General features: G+C 38.3%; 1 protein-coding gene across 1 annotated transcript; it reads left to right on the top strand.

Moving 5' to 3' along the window:
* The first annotated feature begins 253 nt into the window (after positions 1–253).
* On the top strand, positions 254–20696 carry EIF2S1 (eukaryotic translation initiation factor 2 subunit alpha). Its single transcript, XM_004426260.3, has 8 exons — positions 254–421; positions 4467–4708; positions 9308–9387; positions 11931–12082; positions 16046–16152; positions 17619–17716; positions 18716–18859; positions 20154–20696. Exons 2-8 carry the CDS (start codon positions 4468–4470, stop codon positions 20277–20279), a joined length of 948 nt encoding a protein of 315 aa, XP_004426317.1. The 5' UTR covers positions 254–421; position 4467; the 3' UTR covers positions 20280–20696.
* The last annotated feature ends 2276 nt before the right edge of the window (positions 20697–22972 follow it).

The following is a 22972-nucleotide window of genomic DNA, read 5'->3' as shown; positions in this document are numbered from 1 at the left end:
AGAGGAGTACACTCCTTCTCTGCCTCCACTTTTCGTGTCTGGTCACAGCGCCACCTCATGGTTGACTGAAACTTTGAAAGAGGATACATTCGTCAGGGACAAGGAATCAGAATGTGCTTCTTCCCCGCGCCTTGAAGGTTACTTAGTGAAAACTAAAGACAACGAGAAAACGTACTTTTCAGGTCCTCTTATGACCCACCTTCTTCCTCGTTCTCGGAGGACCTGGACTCTATGGTCAGTGACAAAGAGGGGCCGGTATTCTCTCGGCGCACGCGTGCTGCGAGGTTGTTCCGCATGCGCGGTGGGGTTGAGAGAAGCGCACGCTGAGGATCGGCGGTCGCTGCGGGTGGATCAAGTCTGATCTCTCCGATTAAAGAGCGTGGCGCGGGACCCCAGTGCGGGAATCACACACATACCTCAGGTGACTAGTCCCCGGGATCGGTGTCTCCAAGAACTCACTTTGGTTGTGTCCGGTGACAGGGGTGGTCGAGAGAGGGTAGGCCCCGGGCTAACACTCCTTCCCTTTCCCGTCCCTGCGCGGGAAGTGTCTGGACACTTCGGCCGCCACCCGCCGGCTGTGCGTGGGCCTCCTCGCCGGCTCCGTGGCGGTCTTCGCCTGTTGCCGTGGTGTCATTGTACAAGCGGAGGGATCTCGTGAAGGAAAGTGGGCCAGGTGGCTGTACAGCTTCTTCAGTGTGCTTATAGCGAGGATGGTTGAGGTGGGGCGGCCCCGGAGAGCGCTGTCACACCTCGCCCCTTCAATTTTAACAATTGAAGCTCATATTACCTTCTCTCTCGAGTTGTGCATTTCTGTAGAATGAGTCACTCTTTGAGTTGAAACTGAAACATAACTATTGAAGAGTCTATTACTCTTAGTATCGGTTTGCCGTGTTCAGCCCCGATGAGAATAGAGTTGTAGAATTACACGCTGTGGTCTTAGAGTTAAGCGTAACTAAAAACATAAGATAAGAGAATTTTAGGTTTAAGTATGTATTTAGCTTGAGGTCCCTTTTATTATCCCCCAAATTTAGGCTACTTTAATTTTCATTAAATAAGAAACATTGTTTCTTGGAAAAAAAGGTGTAGCAGAGAAGTCTGGGTTTCCCCCCCCCCCCCCCCGACTGAATGTTATTCGAGGGGAGAAATCTGTAACTGTGTGTTTTTCAACAGTTGGAGAATTATTTATATAGAGCTTTACTGCCTATTCTCAGTTCATCTGATGCCAAATGACAGTTACTGATTGTCAAAAGACCTCAAAAAGAAGCACAATAATGTTTGTAGAGATGGGTGCTTTTTCTTTCAACTACAATGAAATAGATCAAAAACTTTGTGTAGCACTCCTGACTGAAAGGTAGCGTTCAGAGAGTGTAACTGGTAAGTGCTAGAGCTGAATTAGAATTAGCACAAGCGTTTTCTCTCTCACTTAAAACACTTTCCTTTGGAAAGGAATGTAGACTTCCTGTGTCCATTATGGTGACCTGACCATGCACTGGTTTAAGCAAGGAGTCCTAGCCACCGTTTCCCCGGCAAAATCACTGCCAGTGCAGGGTATTTGAAATTAGCTTGAAGTTCAGTTAGTATGTTTTGACAGATGGATATTCTTTACCAAAGAACACGTACCATGTTGTAGTACTGTAACATTGAGGCTTTGTGGGTTAAAGACACTCTGGATTTAATGTCAAAGGACTTGGTTTTAGCTCCTGTTCTAGTACTTATTAAGCCTCTGTCCTTGAGGAAGTCATTTAATATGTCTTTTTTTTGGTTCCCTGTTAATTGATTGCTTCACAGGGCTTGTTTCATGGTACCTTATATTGCAATTATTTGCTTCCTAGTTTGTTTCCCACTCTATACTTCAATTCTTTAGGTAAGAGTCGTAATTGTTGTATCAGTAGTGCTTAGTGTATAGTAGATACTGCAAAAATAATTGTTTAATAAATTGTTACAAAATGGAAATAACACCTCCTTTGCCTTTTAATATCTTATATTTGTATAGCACATTACACTTTTCAAAATGTTTTTACATATATTTTGTTTCATTTGATACTCTCCACAAATCTGTGAGGTATATGGCACAAACTAGAAACTAAAGTTCAGTGGGAATACAGTTCCAAGCAACCACAGCCAGTAAGTAGGAGAGCAAGGACTGGAACCCACCTCTAGAGCTATTCCCGAAGTTCACTGTGCTACTTGCCTGACTTGAGGGCTTATTGAGGGCCAAATAAAAGAAGTCAGAGTGCTTTGAAAATTATATAAAGATTGATAGACATCTGGTGTGTGGCTTCGATTTTCCTGACTGACTTTTTAAAAGTTAGTGTTATTATTAGCAGAAATGAGATAATGTTCAAACTGTATCAACCAACATGCAGGTTCTTTGTGAAATGGATTCTTTTTGTCCTTAGCTACTTTCTGTCTTTATTGTGAGTAACATACCATCAGCAGTATTCCCTTATTTACCCTGTATGTTGCAAAGAGACTTGTACCTCCTAAAGCAGAAGCATTCCTATCTCCCTTCAGGATTCTTTTACACTATTGCCTATGGTCTTCAACCATCAAATTAAGCATTTCTTCCCCCAAATTATCAGCTTTACTATTTGAAGAAACTTGGTAAGTAAACGTGGTTAGTACCTGTTAAATCTTTTAAAACTGTTTCACACATTTCCATGACATCATCTATTTTGATACCCAGTTTGAAACTTTTGTCGCTTTCAAATTTTAGTGCTTTACACACAGATATTTGACAACAGTTGTCCAAAAAAAAAGCCCTGTTTTTTCTTTTTTTTTGAATGGAACAGCCAGCTCAGCTGTTTCTTGGTGGGTAATTCTGGCCGTTGAATGTCTACTTCCCTTTATTTGCTAAATCCCTATTTTGTCAAGCTACAAGAGAAATACATCTCTGCCACTATTATTAATATGCTTCTTTATTTTGTGTTAAACAGGCTAGATTAATACCAGAAGTTTGCACTAATCTGTGGTATATGCTCCAGCACTAAATATATATATTAATGTTGCTTTTTAAGATGTTTCTAATTGTAATATATTTATCAATAATATTGAGAGAAAATATAGCCTGATGAATAAGAGGACAGACTATGGATCCAGACTTCATAGATTCAAATGCTGACTATCACTTGTTAGCAGTATATGACAGAACAAGTTGCTTAACTTGTGCTTCAGTTGCTCCATCTATAAAATGAAGAGAACTAGGAGGGGAAGTGGTACCTGAGGGAGATGGGCAGTGGCCAGATGATATCCGACCCTGTAGGTACTAGAAAGATGTATAAATCAATGGAAAGCCACTGGGAAGATACATGTAGGTCTAGTTAGCCGTTCTCAAACTGCACTGCAGCAGAACTCTGGTGTTCTATGAGCTGGTTGTGGATGTTCTGTCTTAAGATCAAGTAATGGCAGCCTTATTTCCCAATTAAAAAAATAAGTTATAAGTTTTCACAAATGTTTCGTAGGTCTTTAGGCCCTATTACTGCCTATCTTCTGAGCTTTGACAACAGTAAATTGATTAAGTTTAGCAGAAAAACATGAAAATCATCAACTATGATTAATTTGAGAGCTTCCTTTTAAAAATATCCATCTACTCGTGTTATGATTTCAGGCTTATGGGTCATAAAAGGAATGATGCTGAAAGTAGGCTGGGTGGATCAAAGGGCATAGTTTTAAATATATTTAATGCTTGGAAGTTAAGAGAAACTTAAACTTTACAGAATGCAGATCTATAAAGCTATTCTCAAGATTGGGTATACCTGTTCAACAAAAGAGAAGACTATTTGGGAGTAATGGGAAAAGTAGAAGCTGGAAATTATATGGTAATGATGAATTAAATTGGAGTTTGTTTTAAGAGGAAAAAAATTTGGAGAGGAGGATACATTTTAGTTTAATATCTTTCGTGATTAATAAATTTTTATTTTTTGTCTTGACATGTGATATTATAATTTTGGCTATGATAAATGATAGGGTATATCATTTGATATATGGTTAAAGTTAGGAATTAAGTAGTCAGAAGATTCTTCCCTTTATGCAGTGGACAGTAGCATATACAATCGTAGCTGACTTGGAGAAAGAGTAGATTTAGTTTTTGGCTGATAGGTTTATAATAACAATGATGCTTCCCGTCATTTGTTATTTCTTAAAATGGTAATGTTAAAATAGTATTTTACTCTTGAGGTCTACCTTTAATCCTTAGGTCTCAGAGTACATTATAGATGGTCATTATTTTTTATGATACCTCTGAAACTGATGACAGAGAATCACCCAAGCCTTACAAAAATTTGGAGCAAAGTAAAAATTAAAGCTTGGTTCCTGGACGTCCATCTGTTTTCTGGTATCACATAAGAAGTTTAAAGAGATAAGAAGACTAGTAACTTCTTCCACTGGCAAGATGTGGAAAATTGACTGACATTTCTTTATTTTGACCTTAACTGAACACTTACTTGATTCTTTTGTTTAAATTGCAGAATGCCGGGTCTAAGTTGTAGATTTTATCAACACAAATTTCCTGAGGTGGAAGATGTAGTGATGGTGAACGTAAGGTCCATTGCTGAAATGGGGGCTTACGTCAGCTTGCTGGAATACAACAATATCGAAGGCATGATTCTTCTTAGTGAGTTGTCCAGAAGGCGTATCCGTTCTATAAACAAACTCATCCGAATTGGCAGAAATGAATGTGTGGTTGTTATTAGAGTGGACAAAGAAAAAGGTAAGTGAGATAAATATCTAAAATACAAATTTCAGATTTAAAATGGTTTATTTTAAAATATATTTTTTATAAATTGCCTACTGCAGTAAAAAAAAAGAACAAAACATCTCCTTTTATGCTTAAACTCTTTTACATACAAAGTTGATAGAGAAGGATGCCAATTAGCCATCTAAATAAGACCTCTTAAGTTAGTAGTGGTTTAATTAGTACATCCTAGGGCTGGTTTTTGTGAGTCAGATAACTTGAATTTTATTCCCAGAGATTATCAGATTTTATTTTATTTTATTTTTATTTTTCCCCCAAAGCCCTAGTAGATAGTTGTATGTCATAGCTGCACATCCTTCTAGTTGCTGCATGTGGGACGCGGACTCAGCATGGCCGGAGAAGCGGTGTGTCGGTGCACGCCCGGGATCCGAACCCCGGGCCGCCAGCAGCAGAGCACGCGCACTTAACCGCTAAGCCAGGGGGCTGGCCTGAGATTATCAGGATCTTGATCATTGACTTCTTGTTGCCAAACTCAGAAGACACAGATAAATAAACTAGAGTACTAGTTCATTCATATTTGTCAGATGCCTTTTTATTGATTTAAAGCTAAATTAGTAATTAGATTATTGGATGAGTGTGGAAATGGGGCAAAGGTAAATGGATTTTAGAAATATTTTATATAAGCTTTGAAAAAGCAATATACTGCAAACACATACCCAAAACTCAATATTTTTTTTAAATAGCTTTATTAAAGTATAATTTAGGGGCGGCCCTGTGGCTTAGCGGTTAAGTGCGCGAGCTCCGCTGCTGGCAGCCCAGGTTTGGATCCCGGGTGCGCACCGACACACTGCTTCTCCAGCCATGCTGAGGCCGTGTCCCACACACAGCAACTAAGAAGGATGTGCAGCTATGACATACAACTATCTACTGGGGCTTTGGGGGAATAAATAAATAAATAAAAATTAAAAAATAAATAAAATAAAACACAATTTGGTGGTTTAAAAAAAAAAAGTATAATTTATATAACATAAAATTCACCCAATTTAATTGTTCAACCAAAACCCAGTATTATATGTCTCTCTCGTAATCAGAATGTCTGTGACCCCCCCAGATCCTATGGGATCTTTCAGACAGTGCTGAATGAGTATTTTTTACTTGTTGGGTACCTTATTTCTGGGTTCTGTGTAAATCTTCATGTTTGTTAACACATTTTTTTCTAAACACAGTGAACAATACCATTAAGTTTTGGGTTCAACTGGCATATTATAGTTAAGATCACTGGTTTCAATCATCTCACTGTAATTTATTGGGTGTTAGTTTAGGTAAGTAGTTACCATCATGCTTAAAAGACCAATCAGTCACCCTGATTGAACTTGTCTCTCTGAATCTCCTCAGCTATCTAGTTAATTGATACTTCTGTAAGTGATTAATTTTATACATAACTGACATTTTATTTTTCTGATTATAATCTTAGATGATAAACTTTGGAGACATCTTATGTTATCCCTTAGTAGTGACTACCATTTAGCACATTGATTATTCTAAATGTTTTAGATATGGCTTACTTGTAGCCCCCCCTATTGTTAAACTGCTTGAAGACTGAAACTATTATTTAAACTTGTGTAAGTCTTCATATTACTGTCCTAGGAGGACCTAGAATGGTGTCTTACCCTGTATTTTCTATTATATAAAATATATACACAAGAAGGAATCACATATATTTTCAACTGCAATCAGAAAAAATGAAAAGGTATACTTGCGTAAGTATAATAGATACATGTAAAATATTTCCATAACAGCATTGTTTGTACAGTATTAAGTAAAAACAGTAAACAAAAGTCAAAATCGTGGTTAAATAAATCATGATGCATCCATGCAATTTTACAGAGAGTGATATCTGAATATTTTGATATGGAAAAATCTCCAGAGCACGATAAGAAAAAAAACAAAGTACAGAAGATCCTATAGAGGGGATCCATTTCTGCATTTTTGATACTAGAAGATTAGGTCCTGTTGGACAAACTTTTCAACACAGTAGCTATAAACCCTGAACAAACGTAAAAAAAAAACCTCCTGAAGACAATGGGAACAACCAAAAGCAGCCAAAACTGAAGGCAAGTCGACACTTGGAAGAAAGGAACTGCACTAGATAAATTTTACAGCTTTTTGTCTGAGCACATGCTATAGGTAGCTTCAAGTGGGGCAGCTAAAATTCTAGTGGAAACCTGCAGTCTTAATGGCTTGAGAACCAGAGATGAGAGTTCTGGAAAACCACAGCAGTTGGAAAGTATTGATAGAGATTAGGGAAGGGAGAGACACAGAGGGAGAGCCCCTAAGCTTGTGTATAAATTCTGCTCAAATCTCTGACTGACCCATGAACTACTAATATACAGAGTGGACTACAAGCAGCCCAACATCATAAAAATCGAAACAGATTTCGGTTGCTTTCCACCTGGGGAGACAGAGCTTAAATCCAAAGAAGTTTAACTGCCTGCTAAAACAAAAAATCAGTATCCTTAGAGGAACATAAAGGAATTCAGAGTCTCTGCCACATATCATTCAAAATATGCAGGATAGGGGCCGGCCCGGTGGCTTAGCGGTTGAGTGCGCGTGCTCCGCAGCAGTGGCCCGGGTTCGGATCCCGGGCGTGCACCAACGCACGGCTTCTCTGGCCATGCTGTGGCCGCGTCCCACGTACAGCAACTAGAAGGATGTGCATCTATGACATACTGGGGCTTTGGGGGGGAAAAAAATTTAAAAAACAAAAAAAAACAAAATATGCAGGATACAATCCAAAATTGCTAACCATTCAAAGAAACAGGAAAATATGACCCATACAGAAGAGAAAAAGCAAGCAGTGGAGACTGACCTTGAGATGACCCGGATGTTGGAATTTGCAGATAAGGATTTTAAAGCAGATGTTATAACTGCTCAAGGATATTATGAAAAAATGCTTGTAATGAATGAACAAAATGAAATCCCAGTAAAGAAATTAGAGACTCTCACAAAGAACTAAAAATAAATTCTAGAAATGAAATGTGTAATATCTAAAAAATTCACTGGATGAGCTAATAGATGAAAGATGACAGAAGGCTGAGTGAAACTTGAAGATCGTTCATTACAAAGGAACCAATTTGAAGAATGCGGGGGGGAAAGAGCAACCTATCGAGTATCGGAGGCTCTATTCCAAAATAAGAGGAGAAAGATAAAGGGCAGAAAATATATTTGAATAAATCATAGCCAAAAGTTTCCCATATTTGCTGAAAAAACATAAATTTACAAATTGGAGAAGCTTAGCAAACCTCAAACAGAATAAATATTAATAAGACCACATTTAGGCACATCAAATTATTGAAAAACAGAGATGAAGAGAAAATCTTGAAAGTAGCTAGAGGCAAATGACACATTATTTACAGAGGAACAGTAATATAAATTACTCTGGCATTCTTATTGGAAATAATGGAGGTCAGAGCATTGAATGACATTTTTAAAGTGCTGAAAGAAAAAAATTGTCAAACCAGAATTCTGTATGTAAAGAAAATATTCAACAATGAAGACCAAAATGAAGACATTTTTCAGGTAAATAAAAACTAAGAGGTGTTATTACCAAATAGACCTGCATTATAAGAAATGGTAAAGGAAATTGTTCAGGGCAAAGAGATGTGATGCCTGAAATGGAAAAGATATAGGTAAATGTAAAACACCATTTTTTTCCTATTAAATTCTTTAAAATACATTTAACTGCTTGTCTTGTTTTGTACCCAGGAGATTTTAATTTAGGGAGGTGACTAACAACATGGAGAGGCCAATGCCATTGAAAGATTTTTATTACTTAAGTTTCCCAAGAGATGGGGACATGCCAAGTGATGCAGGGCCACATGAGGAAGCACCAGTTTTGGTCAGAAGGTGGAAGGAGTGAGGGGAATGCCTAGACCAGAGCCTTTATTAAAGTTTCCACAGGAGAGGCAAGGCAGGTCAGGGTAAACAGTTTAGGGTTGGCTAGTTGGAATAGTTTTGGCAGGCCTTGGTGCATCAGAGCTGTCCCGAGTTGTCTGGTGCCTGCCGCTGGGTTGATCAAGGGCAAGGGGAATAGTCGTTTGGTGTGTGAGATTTTGATTAGGAGATGGTAGAGGGTGTGGGCTCTGGATTGCTTAGTTTGCATGTGAAAGGCTGCTCCTGGTGAGCCCTTTGCCATCTCTAAGAATTGCCTAGCCCTGGGAGGGGGAGTCTCTGCCCAGTCAGCCAGACCACAAATGTCAGAGCATCACGAATACAGAAAATATAGTTAATACAATTGACCCTGTGATGAATGGATGCCAAACAGACAAATACAGAATCTTTTGGTTAGCTTTCATTTGGATAATTGAAAATTATTAGTTCCCCCCACGAAGGTAATAGGGAGTATAAAATGACATGATGATAAAAATGCATTTCTGAGAACAAAAATCTCTTATACTTCTTATGCAGTGTTTTGTTGATATGATTTTAGTGGGGACTAGGTGTAGGTATGCCAACCAAACAATCTGATTGTGAAAATTTGTCACAGTGGTATTTGTCACAGTGGTATGCTGATACCTGGACAGAGATAAGTTTTTTCAAAATTTTCTCATACAGGGTATATTGATTTGTCAAAAAGAAGAGTTTCTCCAGAGGAAGCAATCAAATGTGAAGATAAGTTCACCAAATCCAAAACTGTAAGTTCATTTTTGACTCAAATTAATCCACTATTTGATGGGTTTAATAAACAATCAGCATGTGATGTTCCTGGCAGAAAAATAAAAAACAAAACATGTTTACTGTAACTCTGTATTTCTGTTTCCAGTTATGTGTTACGTAGAAAAATAATTTGAAGACTTAATTTCAAAAGAATATGACTACAGTGTTTTTGTCTCGTGGTGTTACTATCTTAAAGCATTGCTTATGATCTGATATTCTCAAATCAGTACTGGACGTTAGTGTTTTTAAGCTGTTTTAGGTTAAATTAACTATGGGTGATTTCAGCTGATTTGGCTTGTCATAACACGTAGTTAACATGTAGTTCATGGGCCGGCTCCGTGGCTTAGCGGTTAAGTGCGCGCGCTCCGCTACTGGCAGCCTGGGTTCGGATCCCGGGCGCGCACCGACGCACCACTTCTCCGGCCATGCTGAGGTTGTGTCCCACGTACAGCAACTGGAAGGATGTGCAACTGTGACATACAGCTGTCTACTGGGGCTTTGGGGGAAAAATAAATAAATAAAATTATAAAAAAAGAAAAAAAAAACAAAAACATGTAGTTCTTGACTTTCAATCCTGTTCTGGGATAAAGGTCACAGAGACAACCACCTGTTGTATGTTAAGAGTGAGCAAGGGTTTATAAAAAGTCTGTGAATCTAGGAAAGCAAGGCAGGGGCCAGTTACTAGTTTGGGGGTTTTTTCCCCTAGTTTGTTGGGGTTATTTCTTTTTCCTTTTCTTATTATTTTTGCTGTAATTTCCTACTTATCCACAGTAAGCACTGATAAAGCAAGAAAAGCCATTTCTTCATTCTTCATCTTCTGTGTGTATTTTTCTGTTCTCTGGTCCTTTTTAGATTATCCTTCATTCCCTGGATCCTCAGTTCTTTTTTTTTTTTTTTTTTTTTTTGGTGAGGAAGATTGGCCCTGAGCTAACATCTGCCAATCCTCCTCTTTTTTTGCTGAGGAAGACTTGCCCTGGGCTAACATCCATGCCCATCTTCCTCTACTTTATATGGGACGCCGTCACAGCATGCTTGACAAGCGGTGCGTCGGTGCATGCCCGGGATTCGAACCGGCGAACTTCAGGCCGCAGCAGTGGAGCGCGTGCGCTTAACCGCTTGCGCCACTGGTCTGGCCCCCATCCTTGGTTCTTAATGGCACTATTTCTGTTGTTTCTGTTTTCTTTGCCCTTCTCTTGTGTCTTTTGTTGTCTTCTGCCATGTGTGTTTCTGTCCTCAAGATAAAATGCCAAGAAAACAATGTTTAAATGAAGGGAAGATTTTTAAAATTTTTCTTAACCCCAGTAAGAGAGAGAATAAAAATATAAAAGCCATCAGACCATTACCCAAATCTTTCCCTTTGTTTCATTGATGTGTTTGCTATTACTGCAGTGTGGTTTGCACATTCGAAAACACTGTCAGTAAAATCCCATTTCAATAAACTCTAGGACCTTGCCACTCAGAATGTAGTCTCTGGACCACTAGCATTTGCATCACCTGACTGCTTATTAGAAATGCAGGATCTCAAGTCCCACCAAGTTTGAGAATCCAAATTTGAGAAGCACTGCTCTAGGAAACTTCCATTTTGTCTTGTCTTCCTAGAATATTGTAAAATAGGTATGTTAGTAGATCTTCTCATCCTGATAAGATGGTAGAATGAAGTAGCCAATGTTAGTAGTTTTCCTCAGGTAATTTTCATGTGTAATTAACATGAAAACCTCCTTTCTTACACTCTTTCTCTTCGTTAAGCCCTTTTATTTTTAGGAGATTAGAAGAAGTTTGGCAGCAGTGGGTAGGAGGTGATTAGAATTGAAGGATAACTGTTAAATGATAACAGACCAAAAGAAATACTAAAATCTCAATCCTGGTACTATGCTCTCCTATGGAGTAGTAGTAATAATAGCTTACATTTGTATAATACATTTGTATAATATTTTCCGTTTATAGTGTGTATTTGTATATATTTGATCTATGTAAGAGCTCTCTGCAATAAAAAGGAGAGATACTAGTATCTCCCTTTTCCAGATGAGGAAAGAAATTCAGAGGTTAATTTGTCCCAGAGTTGACCTGATCTGGGTCTTGGGATGCTAAATTCCGTACTGTTTCTACTTGTTATACCCACTTGAGTTAATTATGGGACAGCAAATATTTCTATATGGAGAAAGTATTTGTTGTGTGGCGATCTTTTATTGTTAAGGAATTATTGTGATCAAATTAACCAAAGGTTTGTTTTTATATGCTGTCTACTGAAATGTAAAAATATCTAGTTTTTTGGGCCAGCCCCATGGCATAGTGGTTAAGTTTGGCATGCTCCACTTCGGCAGCCCGGGTTTGTGGGTTAGGAACCTGGGCATGGATCTACACCACTTGTCAGCCATGTTGTGGTTGCCACCCACATACAAAATAGAGGAAGATTGGCACAGATGTTAGCTCAGGGCAAATCTTCCTCAGCAAAGAAAAAAAAATCTAGTTTTTTTATAGACCTCTTCCCTTTGAGTTGTTGAGCTCTTCCTTTTGTGTCTAGGTTTACAGCATTCTTCGTCATGTTGCTGAGGTGTTAGAGTACACCAAGGACGAACAGCTGGAAAGCCTGTTCCAAAGGACTGCCTGGGTCTTTGATGACAAGTACAAGAGACCCGGATATGGTGCCTATGATGCATTTAAGCATGCAGTCTCGTAAGAACACCTTCTTGGCTCTGCTTCTACCTTGATATCACAGCTGCTGGGTCTAGCACACAGGTTGAGAGCCTGACATTTAATAGTACAACATCTGTGTATTAAGTCCTTGCCAAATTTAGGTTAAAATATTTCTGTGTAAAAGGCCCATAATGTGGGGCCAATCCTATATAGCCAAGCCTATGTAATTTTGTATACCATAGTTACATAAACCATGTGTTTTCATCTCACACTACTCCCTTACATATTTTCCTCTCCTGGTTTTGTTATTGCATTAGGTGACTTCAGGACAAATAGATGTCTCATTTAAAACCGTAATCTCTTGTTTTCTATACCTCAGTTCCTTAGACCTTCAGCCCACCCACTTTAGCCAGTCTTCCATATGGCCTCACCCTGGTCTGACTATCACCAGGATTCGCTCTGCCTCCAAAACATTTAATTCACACATTCTGTTCTTTTACCACAGCTTCCAGTCCTTCCAGCTCCCACATAGTTGGTCCTACTCTGTGTCTTCTTAATTCTTATGTCAGGCTCGGATTCCAAACCTTTTTTTTCTCCCTGTCTTTTCACTCTTTCATGCCTTCTCTTTCTTATTCAGCATAGGTACACCATGGCCCATCATTTCAGCAACTTTCTTGCCAATATCATGAGCTATTGCCCTGTTTTTCCTTCTGTTACATCCAGCTTGGATCGATGTTCCTGCCTTCTCTGCACTTGTAGACTGCTGGGTGCTGCTAGGAAAAACCATAGTCTTGCAGGTTGGTGCCACTGCATATTCATGGCCTCTAACCTCAGCTGGGCCTTCACTGCTGCCCCACATTCTCTCTGCTCCTGGTCAGTTCTTCTTCCCATTCTTAGAGTGGCTGTTTTAGAGCTTTCCCACACTCTTCCCCAGATACCCACTCCACCCCTTTTTCCTCACTTTCAGCTGGTGTGCTCACTACCTATTTTATAAAGAAAATAGAAGCCATTGCACAGAATCTCCTCTACTTCCTTCCACTATCGCAGCAAACTTATCTCCATCCCACCTGTCATTACCTCCTGTCACACTGGAATTTGTATCCTTCCTGCTCTCAAACTAATCTTACCACCTGGGCCCAGCTTTTGCTCAGGGATCTCTCTCCATCCATTATTCCTTCTCTTGAGTCTTCAGCCTTTCCCTTTATTGGTTTTGCTCCATCAGCTTAAAAATAATACTCTGATTTCTCCCATTTATACAAAAAAAAACAAACTTCTCAACCTTCCCTCTACTCTCTCCTGTAGCAGGCACGGTGTCCTCTCCTTTTAACAGCCAGATTTCTTCAGTTCTCTGTTGTTACTGTCTCTACTGCTGCGCCTTCCACTCCTTCCTAAGTGTTAATGCTCCATAAGCAGCCTCACTACTGCAGTGAGGTTACTCTCCCAAGCCTTGTGCTGCCGTGGGATATTGGTCCCCTCAGCCCTCAGAATGGTTGAGTGGGACCTGGGCCCATTAGAGCCTCCAGCAAGCAGACTCATTTGGTTCTCCAAATCCCTTCCAGTTTACCTCTCATATGACTTTTTTTTTTATATCATGTGGGAAAGGTGAGAATAATAATGATAATTATAGTAGCTGACATTTACATAATTCTTTGAACAACCTGTAGTATAAATGCTGTTAATTCCTATCTTATAGATGAGAAAACTAAGGCAGAGATTAAATGATTTGTCCAAGTTTGCATAGCAAGTGGTAGAGCCAGAATTCAAACCTAGGCGTTCTGACTCCATCCAGAGTTTATGCTGTTAACCATCAAGTACTACTTTGTATTTCTATCCTCCCTGACTTCAGTCCTGCACTCCTCAGTCAGTACATTTTTTAGCTTGCCATTATCATCCAGTCCCAGCTTACCTCTCCTAGCTTCCATCTCCAGCACCCCCTCCGTTACCACTTAGCCTTGGCATGTATTATTCCCTTTCCCTTAACTTGCTTCATCAGCCATACAGCGACTGTCCAAATTTAAGTAACGCTAATACTTTGCCACGTATACTTCATATTTTTTTTCTTTTAATTAAGAAATAAAATTTCTGACATAGTTGGAAACAGTATTTTACCACTCCCAGCCCATTCCCCTCACTCATCAGTGGTAACCACTATTCTGAAATTAGTGTGTATCATAATCATTTATGTTTTTATGGTTTTACTACATATATGTATCCATAAAGTAGATATATATAAAAGCATTTCATGTATTTAAAATTTATTCTATCATTGTATCTTCGTACCTTGAATTTTTACTCATAAGGCTGTCATTGAACAGGATTTCTCCAAATTAATAGATGTATGCCTACTTCATATTAATTCCTATGTAGTGTTTCATTGTGAGAATATGCTTTATTTATTTGTTCCTCTATTAAGAGATGTTTAGGTAATTCTTGCCTCCCATTTTTCCCCCTATTTTTCAAACAGTGCTATGATAAATATCGATATACAGTCTCTGTGTGTACGCGTTTGTGAGTTTCTAAGGTATATACCTACGAATAGCATTGTTGGGTCATAGGATTGATTATATGTATCTTTAAATTTACTCAGTTTTGCCAGAATACTCTCCAAATTGGTTCTACAAGTTATATTCCCTCTAGCAGCATTCCTGTTTCTCTTCATCCTCACTAACATTTGGTGTATATCTCAGATTTTCTTTCCTTTTGCCAAACTGATGGATGTACAATAGTATCTTATTTTGATTTGCATTCTGTTGGTTGTTGTTGGTTGTTGGTGAAGTTAAGAACTTTTCTTATGTTTATTGATTGTATTTCTTCTATGAAACATCTGTTCATCTCATTTGCCCATTTTCTGTTGGTTTGTCTTCTTGTTGCTTTGTAGGCAGGACTCATTGAATGAAAGTTGCCTCCACCCCAATTTTTTTGTCTTTCCTTCCTTAACTTATGCTTTTGAAGCCTGATGCTTGCTTATGCCATTCGTGTTTTAATACATCATAACTTTCTTACGACAGTTCTACCTTTGCTTATTAAAGTCCTACTATTCTTAGTCATTATTTCATTTATTTATGTATGTATGTATGTATTCGTTCTTTCATCCATTCAGCAAACATACCAGTGACTAAGACCCTAGTGCCTGTCTTGTGGCACTTAGAGTCAGATGAAATGCCACTTTATCCATAAAGCCCTTCCTCGTCCCAGTAACTGAAAGTAATACCTTTCTCTCCTCACTCCCAGGGATGCAATTTTAGTTTTAAATGTTTCTCCATGATTTTGTTCTTTATTTTATTTTTTAATTTTTTTATTTTATTTTATTTTTTTTATGTGTGTGTGTGAGGAAGATTGGCCCTGAGCTAACATCTGCCAATCCTCCTCTTTTTTTGCTGAGGAAGACTGGCCCTGGGCTAACATCCATGCCCCTCTTCCTCTACTTTATATGGGACGCCGCCACAGCATGGCTTGACAAATGGTGCGTCGGTGCGCGCCCGGGATCCGAACTGGCAAATCCCGGGCCACCACAGCAGAGCACGCGCACCTAACCGCTTGCACCACTGGGCTGGCCCCCAGGATTTTGTTCTTTCCAAGCTAGTTTTTAAGGTCCTTGAAGTGGAGACTGCTAATTACATGGAAATGTTTCGTATATTATAGTGGGATGTCTGTTGTATTAGGAGATATTTTAAATTGCTTACTTTAACCAGATTTCTAAAATTTTTGTTTTAATAATAGTCACTTGGGTGTTTTCTATTTGTCATAGACTGCTAAGTGCTTTACTTGCATTATCTCATTTAATACCACAATCCTGTGAGATGTACTGTTTTCATCCTCATTTTACAAATTTAGAAAGAGGTCTTTGGAAAGGCCCAAAACACATAGTTACTTAAGTGTAAAGCTAAGATTTGAACTCTGATTCTGATATTAAAGCCTGTGCTTTTAAACATTATTCTGTATTGTGTTTGGTATTGCAATTATCAGTAGAGTAACCTTGACCTTTTGTCGTGTTTTTATCAGAGATCCCTCTATTTTGGACAGTTTAGATTTGAATGAAGATGAACGGGAAGTACTCATTAACAATATTAATAGGCGTTTGACCCCACAGGCTGTCAAAATTCGAGCAGGTAATGATTTTTTTAAATAATGTTTAAAATATTTTGCATGTACCAAAAAGCTGTTAAATAGTGTGCCTTACCAAAGAGTATGTTGCCACATCAACATCTATACATTTTTCTAGATCTTTTGTTGTTGTTGTTGGTGTTGTTGTTTTTTTGTGAGGAAGATCAGCCCTGAGCTAACATCCGTGCTAATCCTCCTCTTTTTGCTGAGGAAGACTGGCCCTGAGCTAACATCTATTGCCAATCCTCCTTTTTTTTCCCTTCTTCTCCCAAAGCCCCAGTAGATAGTTGTATGTCATAGTTGCACACCCTGCTAGTTGCTGTACGTGGGACGCCGCCTCAGCATGGCCAGAGAAGCAGTGCGTCGCTGCGCGCCCGGGATCCGCTAGTAGTGGAGCGCGTGCACTTAGCTGCTAAGCCACGGGGCTGGCCCCTATAAATTTTTCTAAATGTTTGTTTTTGATAACAGGAAAAGTTTAAGAAATTATGTTTGCTTCTACTGAATCATCATGAAATGTGTATATTGACACAAGTGAAAACTGTCATGAGTTAGCTAACCTTAAGTTAGCCTTTTTTTTTAAATGAGGGGATTTATTTTGTTTTAGTAGATACTTGAAAATATTCTAACAGTACAGTAATATCCTCCCATGTCTCGGGATTAACAGCTGTTAATAGTTTGCCATATTTCAGACATTTTTCCTATACACATATGCTGTATAGGAATGTCTGCTGTTTACATTCAGATATAAACTTTTTTCTTTCTTACAGAGATGGGATAATACTATGCAAAATTTTCTCCAACTAGGTTTTTCCACTTGGTGTGTCATGGCTGCCCTTCCATGTAGAACATAGGTATCTTTCGTTCTTTAAAATGTCTAGGTAATAGTCCACACAATGATAAACCTTAACATAAACCAGTCCCCTCTTGAAGAACACTTAGGTTGTACCAATTTTTTCATTATTTCAAAAAAAACTGCAAATTAACACCATTATACATACACACTTACCCATTTATGCAAGTGTTCTGTAAGGCAAATTCCTAAACGTAGAACTACTGGGTTGAAGGGTATGTAATTTCTAAACTGTTAAACAATTTGCAATTATTGTTTCATTCAGTCTTCATAACACCCCTTCTCTCCATCTTATAAATAAGGAACTGAAGCACAGAGAGGTTGGAATCATGAATTTAACCCAGGCATAGCCATGAATTCATAGTGTGTGTTAATTGTCTCTGTCGTTTATAGTTTTATCACTCGGGCTTGATGAGGATGAGGAGATACAATTTCACTGCATATTCAGATATTTTTAATTATGAAAGTTAATAGCTGGGATTAGTTTCTAATTGAAAGGATGATGAAAGCTTTCATAAGTATTTGAATACTAGTGTACCTGCCATATTTCTGATTTCTTTTAAGCCTTTAAATATTTTTTTGCATTTTTTGGTATAAGCATTTGAATTTGTATAATTTTAGATATTGAAGTGGCTTGTTACGGTTATGAAGGCATTGATGCCGTAAAAGAAGCCCTGAGAGCAGGTTTGAATTGTTCTACAGAAACCATGCCCATCAAGGTAAGTAGTCAGTTTTCTCCCTCCCTGCTGAATTATCCACCTCAAGCAAATCAGATTTTTTTTATGGTCATGTTTCTTAACAAGTGTTATGAAAAGTGGTTTTTGTTGGTATTTCTAGGGGGTGTTTATGAGCATGTGTAGGCTTTTAGTTGTAGTTACCGCTACTGTCACAGTGAATAGGGATTCCTGTTGGTATTTAGTGCCAGAGGGCTAGCTATGCTAAACCTCCTTTACAATAAAGAGTTACTATGCCCATAATGCTCATAGAATCTTGAAAAGGGCAACATATTCTCTCATAGTCACACACAACTTTTAGGAGTTTTGGTCTGAATCTTTAATTAGCGATAAAATTAACAAGATGGTTGTCATTCAGAATTTCTTAGAAGAATTTCTTCTATCAGTTTAGTTTAGAACCAAATAGGAATTTTTGTGTTTTAGAGACAAATTACCCATTATGCTGATGATTGCTATAGTTAGTTTTTCCATGGAAGATACCCAGAAGTCAAAATTCTTCATGTTCAGGATTGCAGTGGACTGTTAATATTTATTTATTTTTATTTTATTTTATTTTTTTTGTGAGGAAGATAAGCCCTCAGCTAACATCTGCCAATCCTCCTCTTTTTGCTGAGGAAGACTGGCTCTGGGCTAACATCCATGCCCATCTTCCTCTACTTTATATGGGACGCCCCCACAGCATGGCTTGACAAGCAGTGCATCGGTGCGCACCCGGGATCCAAACCCAGTCCACCAGCAGTGGAGCGCACACACTTAACTGCTACGCCACCGGGCCAGCCCCTGCAGTAGACTGTTTGTACTACTGCATTAGATCACTATATCAGTTAGCTTTTGCTACATTAAAAAAACCACCCCAAATTGTTGATCTACAGAAATTGGGAGTTAAGTTTTGGGGTGACTTGTTAAGGCAGCAGATTAACAAAACAGTTCTCGAACATCCTAAAAGTTGTGTGTCTCATATTGAATTTTTGTCTTCTTCCTTAGATTAATCTAATAGCTCCTCCTCGGTATGTGATGACTACAACAACCCTGGAGAGAACAGAAGGTCTCTCTGTCCTCAATCAAGCTATGGCTGTTATCAAAGAAAAGATTGAGGAAAAGAGGGGTGTCTTCAATGTTCAAATGGAGGTGAGATGAATACTGGTTTTGCCTTATTTTTGAAGTTTTTAAGAAATTTATGTCATCTGAATGATTTGCATTCTAAAATACCTAATGACTGCCTTTTAAAACATGAGATACATTTAGGATTATAACTCTGGTAAGCGTAAAATAATCATTGACTCAGAGGATTCCAAAAAGAGCTTTTTATACATAAATAAGAACTATCGTGGGATGGTTATTCAAGACTATGGTCACTGATGGTGTTAGGTTCTTTACCCCTCCAGGGGAAAAAAAATAGGCAATGAAAATGAGTGATGAGTTAGTGTCAGAATTTAATATGGAATGCTTAAAATTTGATCTCAGAATTAGAAACAAGAGTAGTCTCCTGTATTTTCCTCATCTCAACAAGAATGAAACCTAATTTTCATACATATGGGTGTGTGTATATGATGATCTTTCTGTGGAAAGGAATAGTAAGTAATTTATTTTGAACCCAGAAGAGACATTTTTACAGGACATCTTTTTGTGGGTTTGAAAGATATAGCCACTGAGATTATTTTTATATATTTTCAGTTTTAGCTTATAAAAATGACAGGAGATAGGGGACCAGCCCAGTGGTATAGCCGTTAAGTTCACGCACTCCACTTCGGCAGCCCGGGGTTCGCAGGTTCGGATCCTGGGCATGGACCAATGCACCGCTTGTCAAGCCATGCTGTGGTGGCATCTCATATAAAGTGGAGGAAGGTGGGCACGGATGTTAGCCCAGGGCCAGTCTTCCTCAGCAAAAAGAGGAGAATTGACAATGGATGTTAGCTCAGGGCAAATCTTCTCCCCCCCCCCCCCCCCGCAAAAAAAGGAAAGAGTATTGCATTTTAATACACACATATTTCTTTTTCCTGTATTGTCTTTTTTTTTTTTTTTTAAGATTTTTTTTTTTTTTATTCATTTTTTTCCCCCCAAAGCCCCAGTAGATAGTTGTATGTCATAGGTTCACATCCTTCTAGTTGCTGTACGTGGGACTCGGCCTCGCGTTGAACGGAGAAGTGGTGCCTTGGGGCGTGCCCGGGATCCGAACCCGAGCCGCCAGCATCAGAGCGCGCGCACTAAGCCACGGAGCCGGCCCTCCTGTATTGTCTTGTTCTCATAAATTTCTTCCATTACTTATCTAATGGAATTTATCACTGATATGTCAGCACTCAAAAGCAGAGTTGTTAGAAAGAAAAGTGTTTAAGAGTTAAAATACCAGGCAGTAATAGTATTGAAATTGAATTTGTGAACCATTTAACTACTTCACTTTGAAATTATGCCTCTGCTTCTGCAGCCCAAAGTGGTCACAGACACGGATGAGACTGAACTTGCGAGGCAGCTGGAGAGGCTTGAGAGAGAAAATGCAGAAGTGGATGGAGATGATGATGCAGAAGAAATGGAAGCCAAAGCTGAAGATTAACTTTGTGGGAAACAGAGTCCAGTTTAAGGAACACAAAGCAGCCCTTCTTGGCTGAAAACCCTAGACTTGAAAGTTTTCCAGTATTGAAAACTTCAAAGCTGAATATTTTTTATTTCCAAGTATTTAAATGTTCCAACAGACCAAAACGTGAAATGCCCTCCTAAATGTCAGCTGTTTTCACACAGTAGCTCCAACACATTTTTAAGGGAGTGGCCTAATTTCACTAGAGACAAATCTTTAAGCTAAGAACAGTTATAAATTGGGCTTGTGATTTCCATTTCTGATGTCTCCAGATTGGCACCCCTTTGTAGTTCAGTGCCTCCATGAGATTTGCCAGGGGCGCCCAAAGCAAATAGTCCCAACCTTTCTATATAAAATGTATCAAGCAAACATTAAATAAATTTCTGGGATATTTAACTATAGGCTTCTTCCTTCTTATCACCAGTTAAAAACATTATGAATACTAAGACCCTAATTCTATCATCTTCATTTTAGTCTAGATGTAGAAATATAAGGACAGGTGACCAAAAGATATACACAGCAGATCCTTTCAAAAGGAGGGTTTAGAAGAAATAATTTTATCTTTAACACAGTGAAAGCTGACTCTGAGGGGAAAAAAGCCTTAAAATGCAATTAAAGAGTTACATTGGTTGTGTGCCTTTTACCTATTTGAGACTGATGACAACATGTGGTATGAGGGAGAATTTATCACACTGGTCCTCAGTGGTGTACTGAGCTGCTTGCCTTGAGTTTGTAATTCAGGGTGGTAAAGTATGTTTTTTTCTTAAATGCTGCTGCTTTAATTTAGTTATTTTGAGTATCATCGCCCAGCTTTTGATTTTTTTTTTCAATTAAAATATTCACTAGGTGCCACTTAGAACTTCAGTTCTCTTTATAATAGAATAGGGATGTGTTTGAACACAATTAGAACAATATTTCTACATGTTGCCATTATTTTTATCTTTACAAACTAATTATTTTAAAGGTATATAGATTTAAAGGTAAATAAATAATAAATATAAAAGTGAATAAATTTCATAGATAACACATGGTTTGAAGTTAACTGCTTCAGTAGCCAGAGTGTAGAAAGTCTTGAGTTACTTTGGTCTGCTTCATAGATTGAATCTCTTAAGATACTTGAAGTACTAGATATATTAATTATTCCTAAGAATAGCTATTTAAATACTTAGAAAATTAAACCTAACCCATCCTGGTCAATCTAGGACTAAACTCAAAATTAAAGGGACTGAAAAAGAGGAGTGTATTGATGAGACAGTTTGGGCCATTTGTGAAGGTTTGTCCCTTTAATTTAGCAGACTACTAGCTTTTTAAATCCAGAAGTCTAACTTCATATGGCCATTTCCACAAGGGAGCCATGATTGCTAGCTGGCATGCTACACTGGGAATATTTAGAGGAGAGTCCAGATGTGCTCAAAACTGGCACATAATTTTCACCATTGTCTTTTTGAGGAGTCAAAAAACAAGTCTATAAAGCTTGCAGCATCAAGAATGTCATCAGAATATAACAGGTGATTCTTAAATGTTTGCTGTAGGCAGGGAAATTGAATTTTTACTGAAATTTTTTATACTTCAAAAGCCATAACTATTGAGAAATACTGGTGGCCTCCATGGTGAGTGATTTTATGCCGTGCAGGCCTTTTGCTTAATTCCATAACACTTTTTTACAAATTTATGACCCTTGCCAGAGAAAAGATTAATACCTCACTGATACCATGAAGGAGAAAACTGAACTTAAAGTATACACCCTGCTGATCTAAAAATATCACTTTCAAATATGGGGACAAGAAACACACTCAGCTCCAAATAACTTGAGGGACAGGTTGACAAAGACAGTTTACCAGCTTATCCAAATCTTGGATCTTTCCCCAAAAAGCCTCTTCATTAAAAATTAATTTCATCTGTTCCCCATTCTGCCTTTGAGGTCAAGTGGGTATCAACTCATATAACTGAAAATTAGCAATAGTTTAGTTCTCATTTATGCATAAATTAATTGAAAATCAAAAATGGCCAAGAAAAAATATGAACTGTTTTTTCATGTTTTATAGCAAAACAGGACAAACCAGTACTTAGGTGGATAATGTTTGAATATTGAGTAGGAACCTACAGAAACATGCTAAGCACTACGTCATGCTAAGCAGTACAGTTATTACTCAGCTGCCATACTTTCAGCCATTCTTAACCTAGCTACTTTTACATCAAGAACAATTAAAATGGATTTTTAAAAATTCAAGTGCTGGTATGTTGGTGAGAGTTGTTCCCTGATTTGCCTCAATGTGATGGTTATTACTTTCCAAGGCATGAAGATTCTGATAGCTCCTATCCAGAGTGGGGTGGAGTTGTGCCAATTTGGAGTCAAGAAGCCATCAAACCAAATGCAGTTGAATTCAAGTAAACACCTGTTGATGATTTTAAAAGCAATAACGAATTCCAGGGACAGTAGACCTTGGGGAAATGCCAAATGGAAAATGGTGCTTTAAAAGGCAGTCTCTTACCATGTAAGGATAAAGTAAAACCTCATTAGCTTGGAATACCTGACCATTCAGGGCAGGTATTCCAGACAAGATTAAGAGGAGACAGTTCAAACTATTTAAGAGGACAAATTTTTACTTAAGCACTTTGGAAGTATCTACTCCCCTTAAATGTAAGTTACCTATCTTTATCTATTCATTAAA

Source organism: Ceratotherium simum, chromosome 24, assembly GCF_057802395.1.
Source record: "Ceratotherium simum simum isolate JZ-2026a chromosome 24, ASM5780239v1, whole genome shotgun sequence".
NCBI classification, from domain to species: Eukaryota; Metazoa; Chordata; class Mammalia; order Perissodactyla; family Rhinocerotidae; genus Ceratotherium; species Ceratotherium simum.
This window is presented reverse-complemented; position numbering and strand designations above follow the sequence as displayed.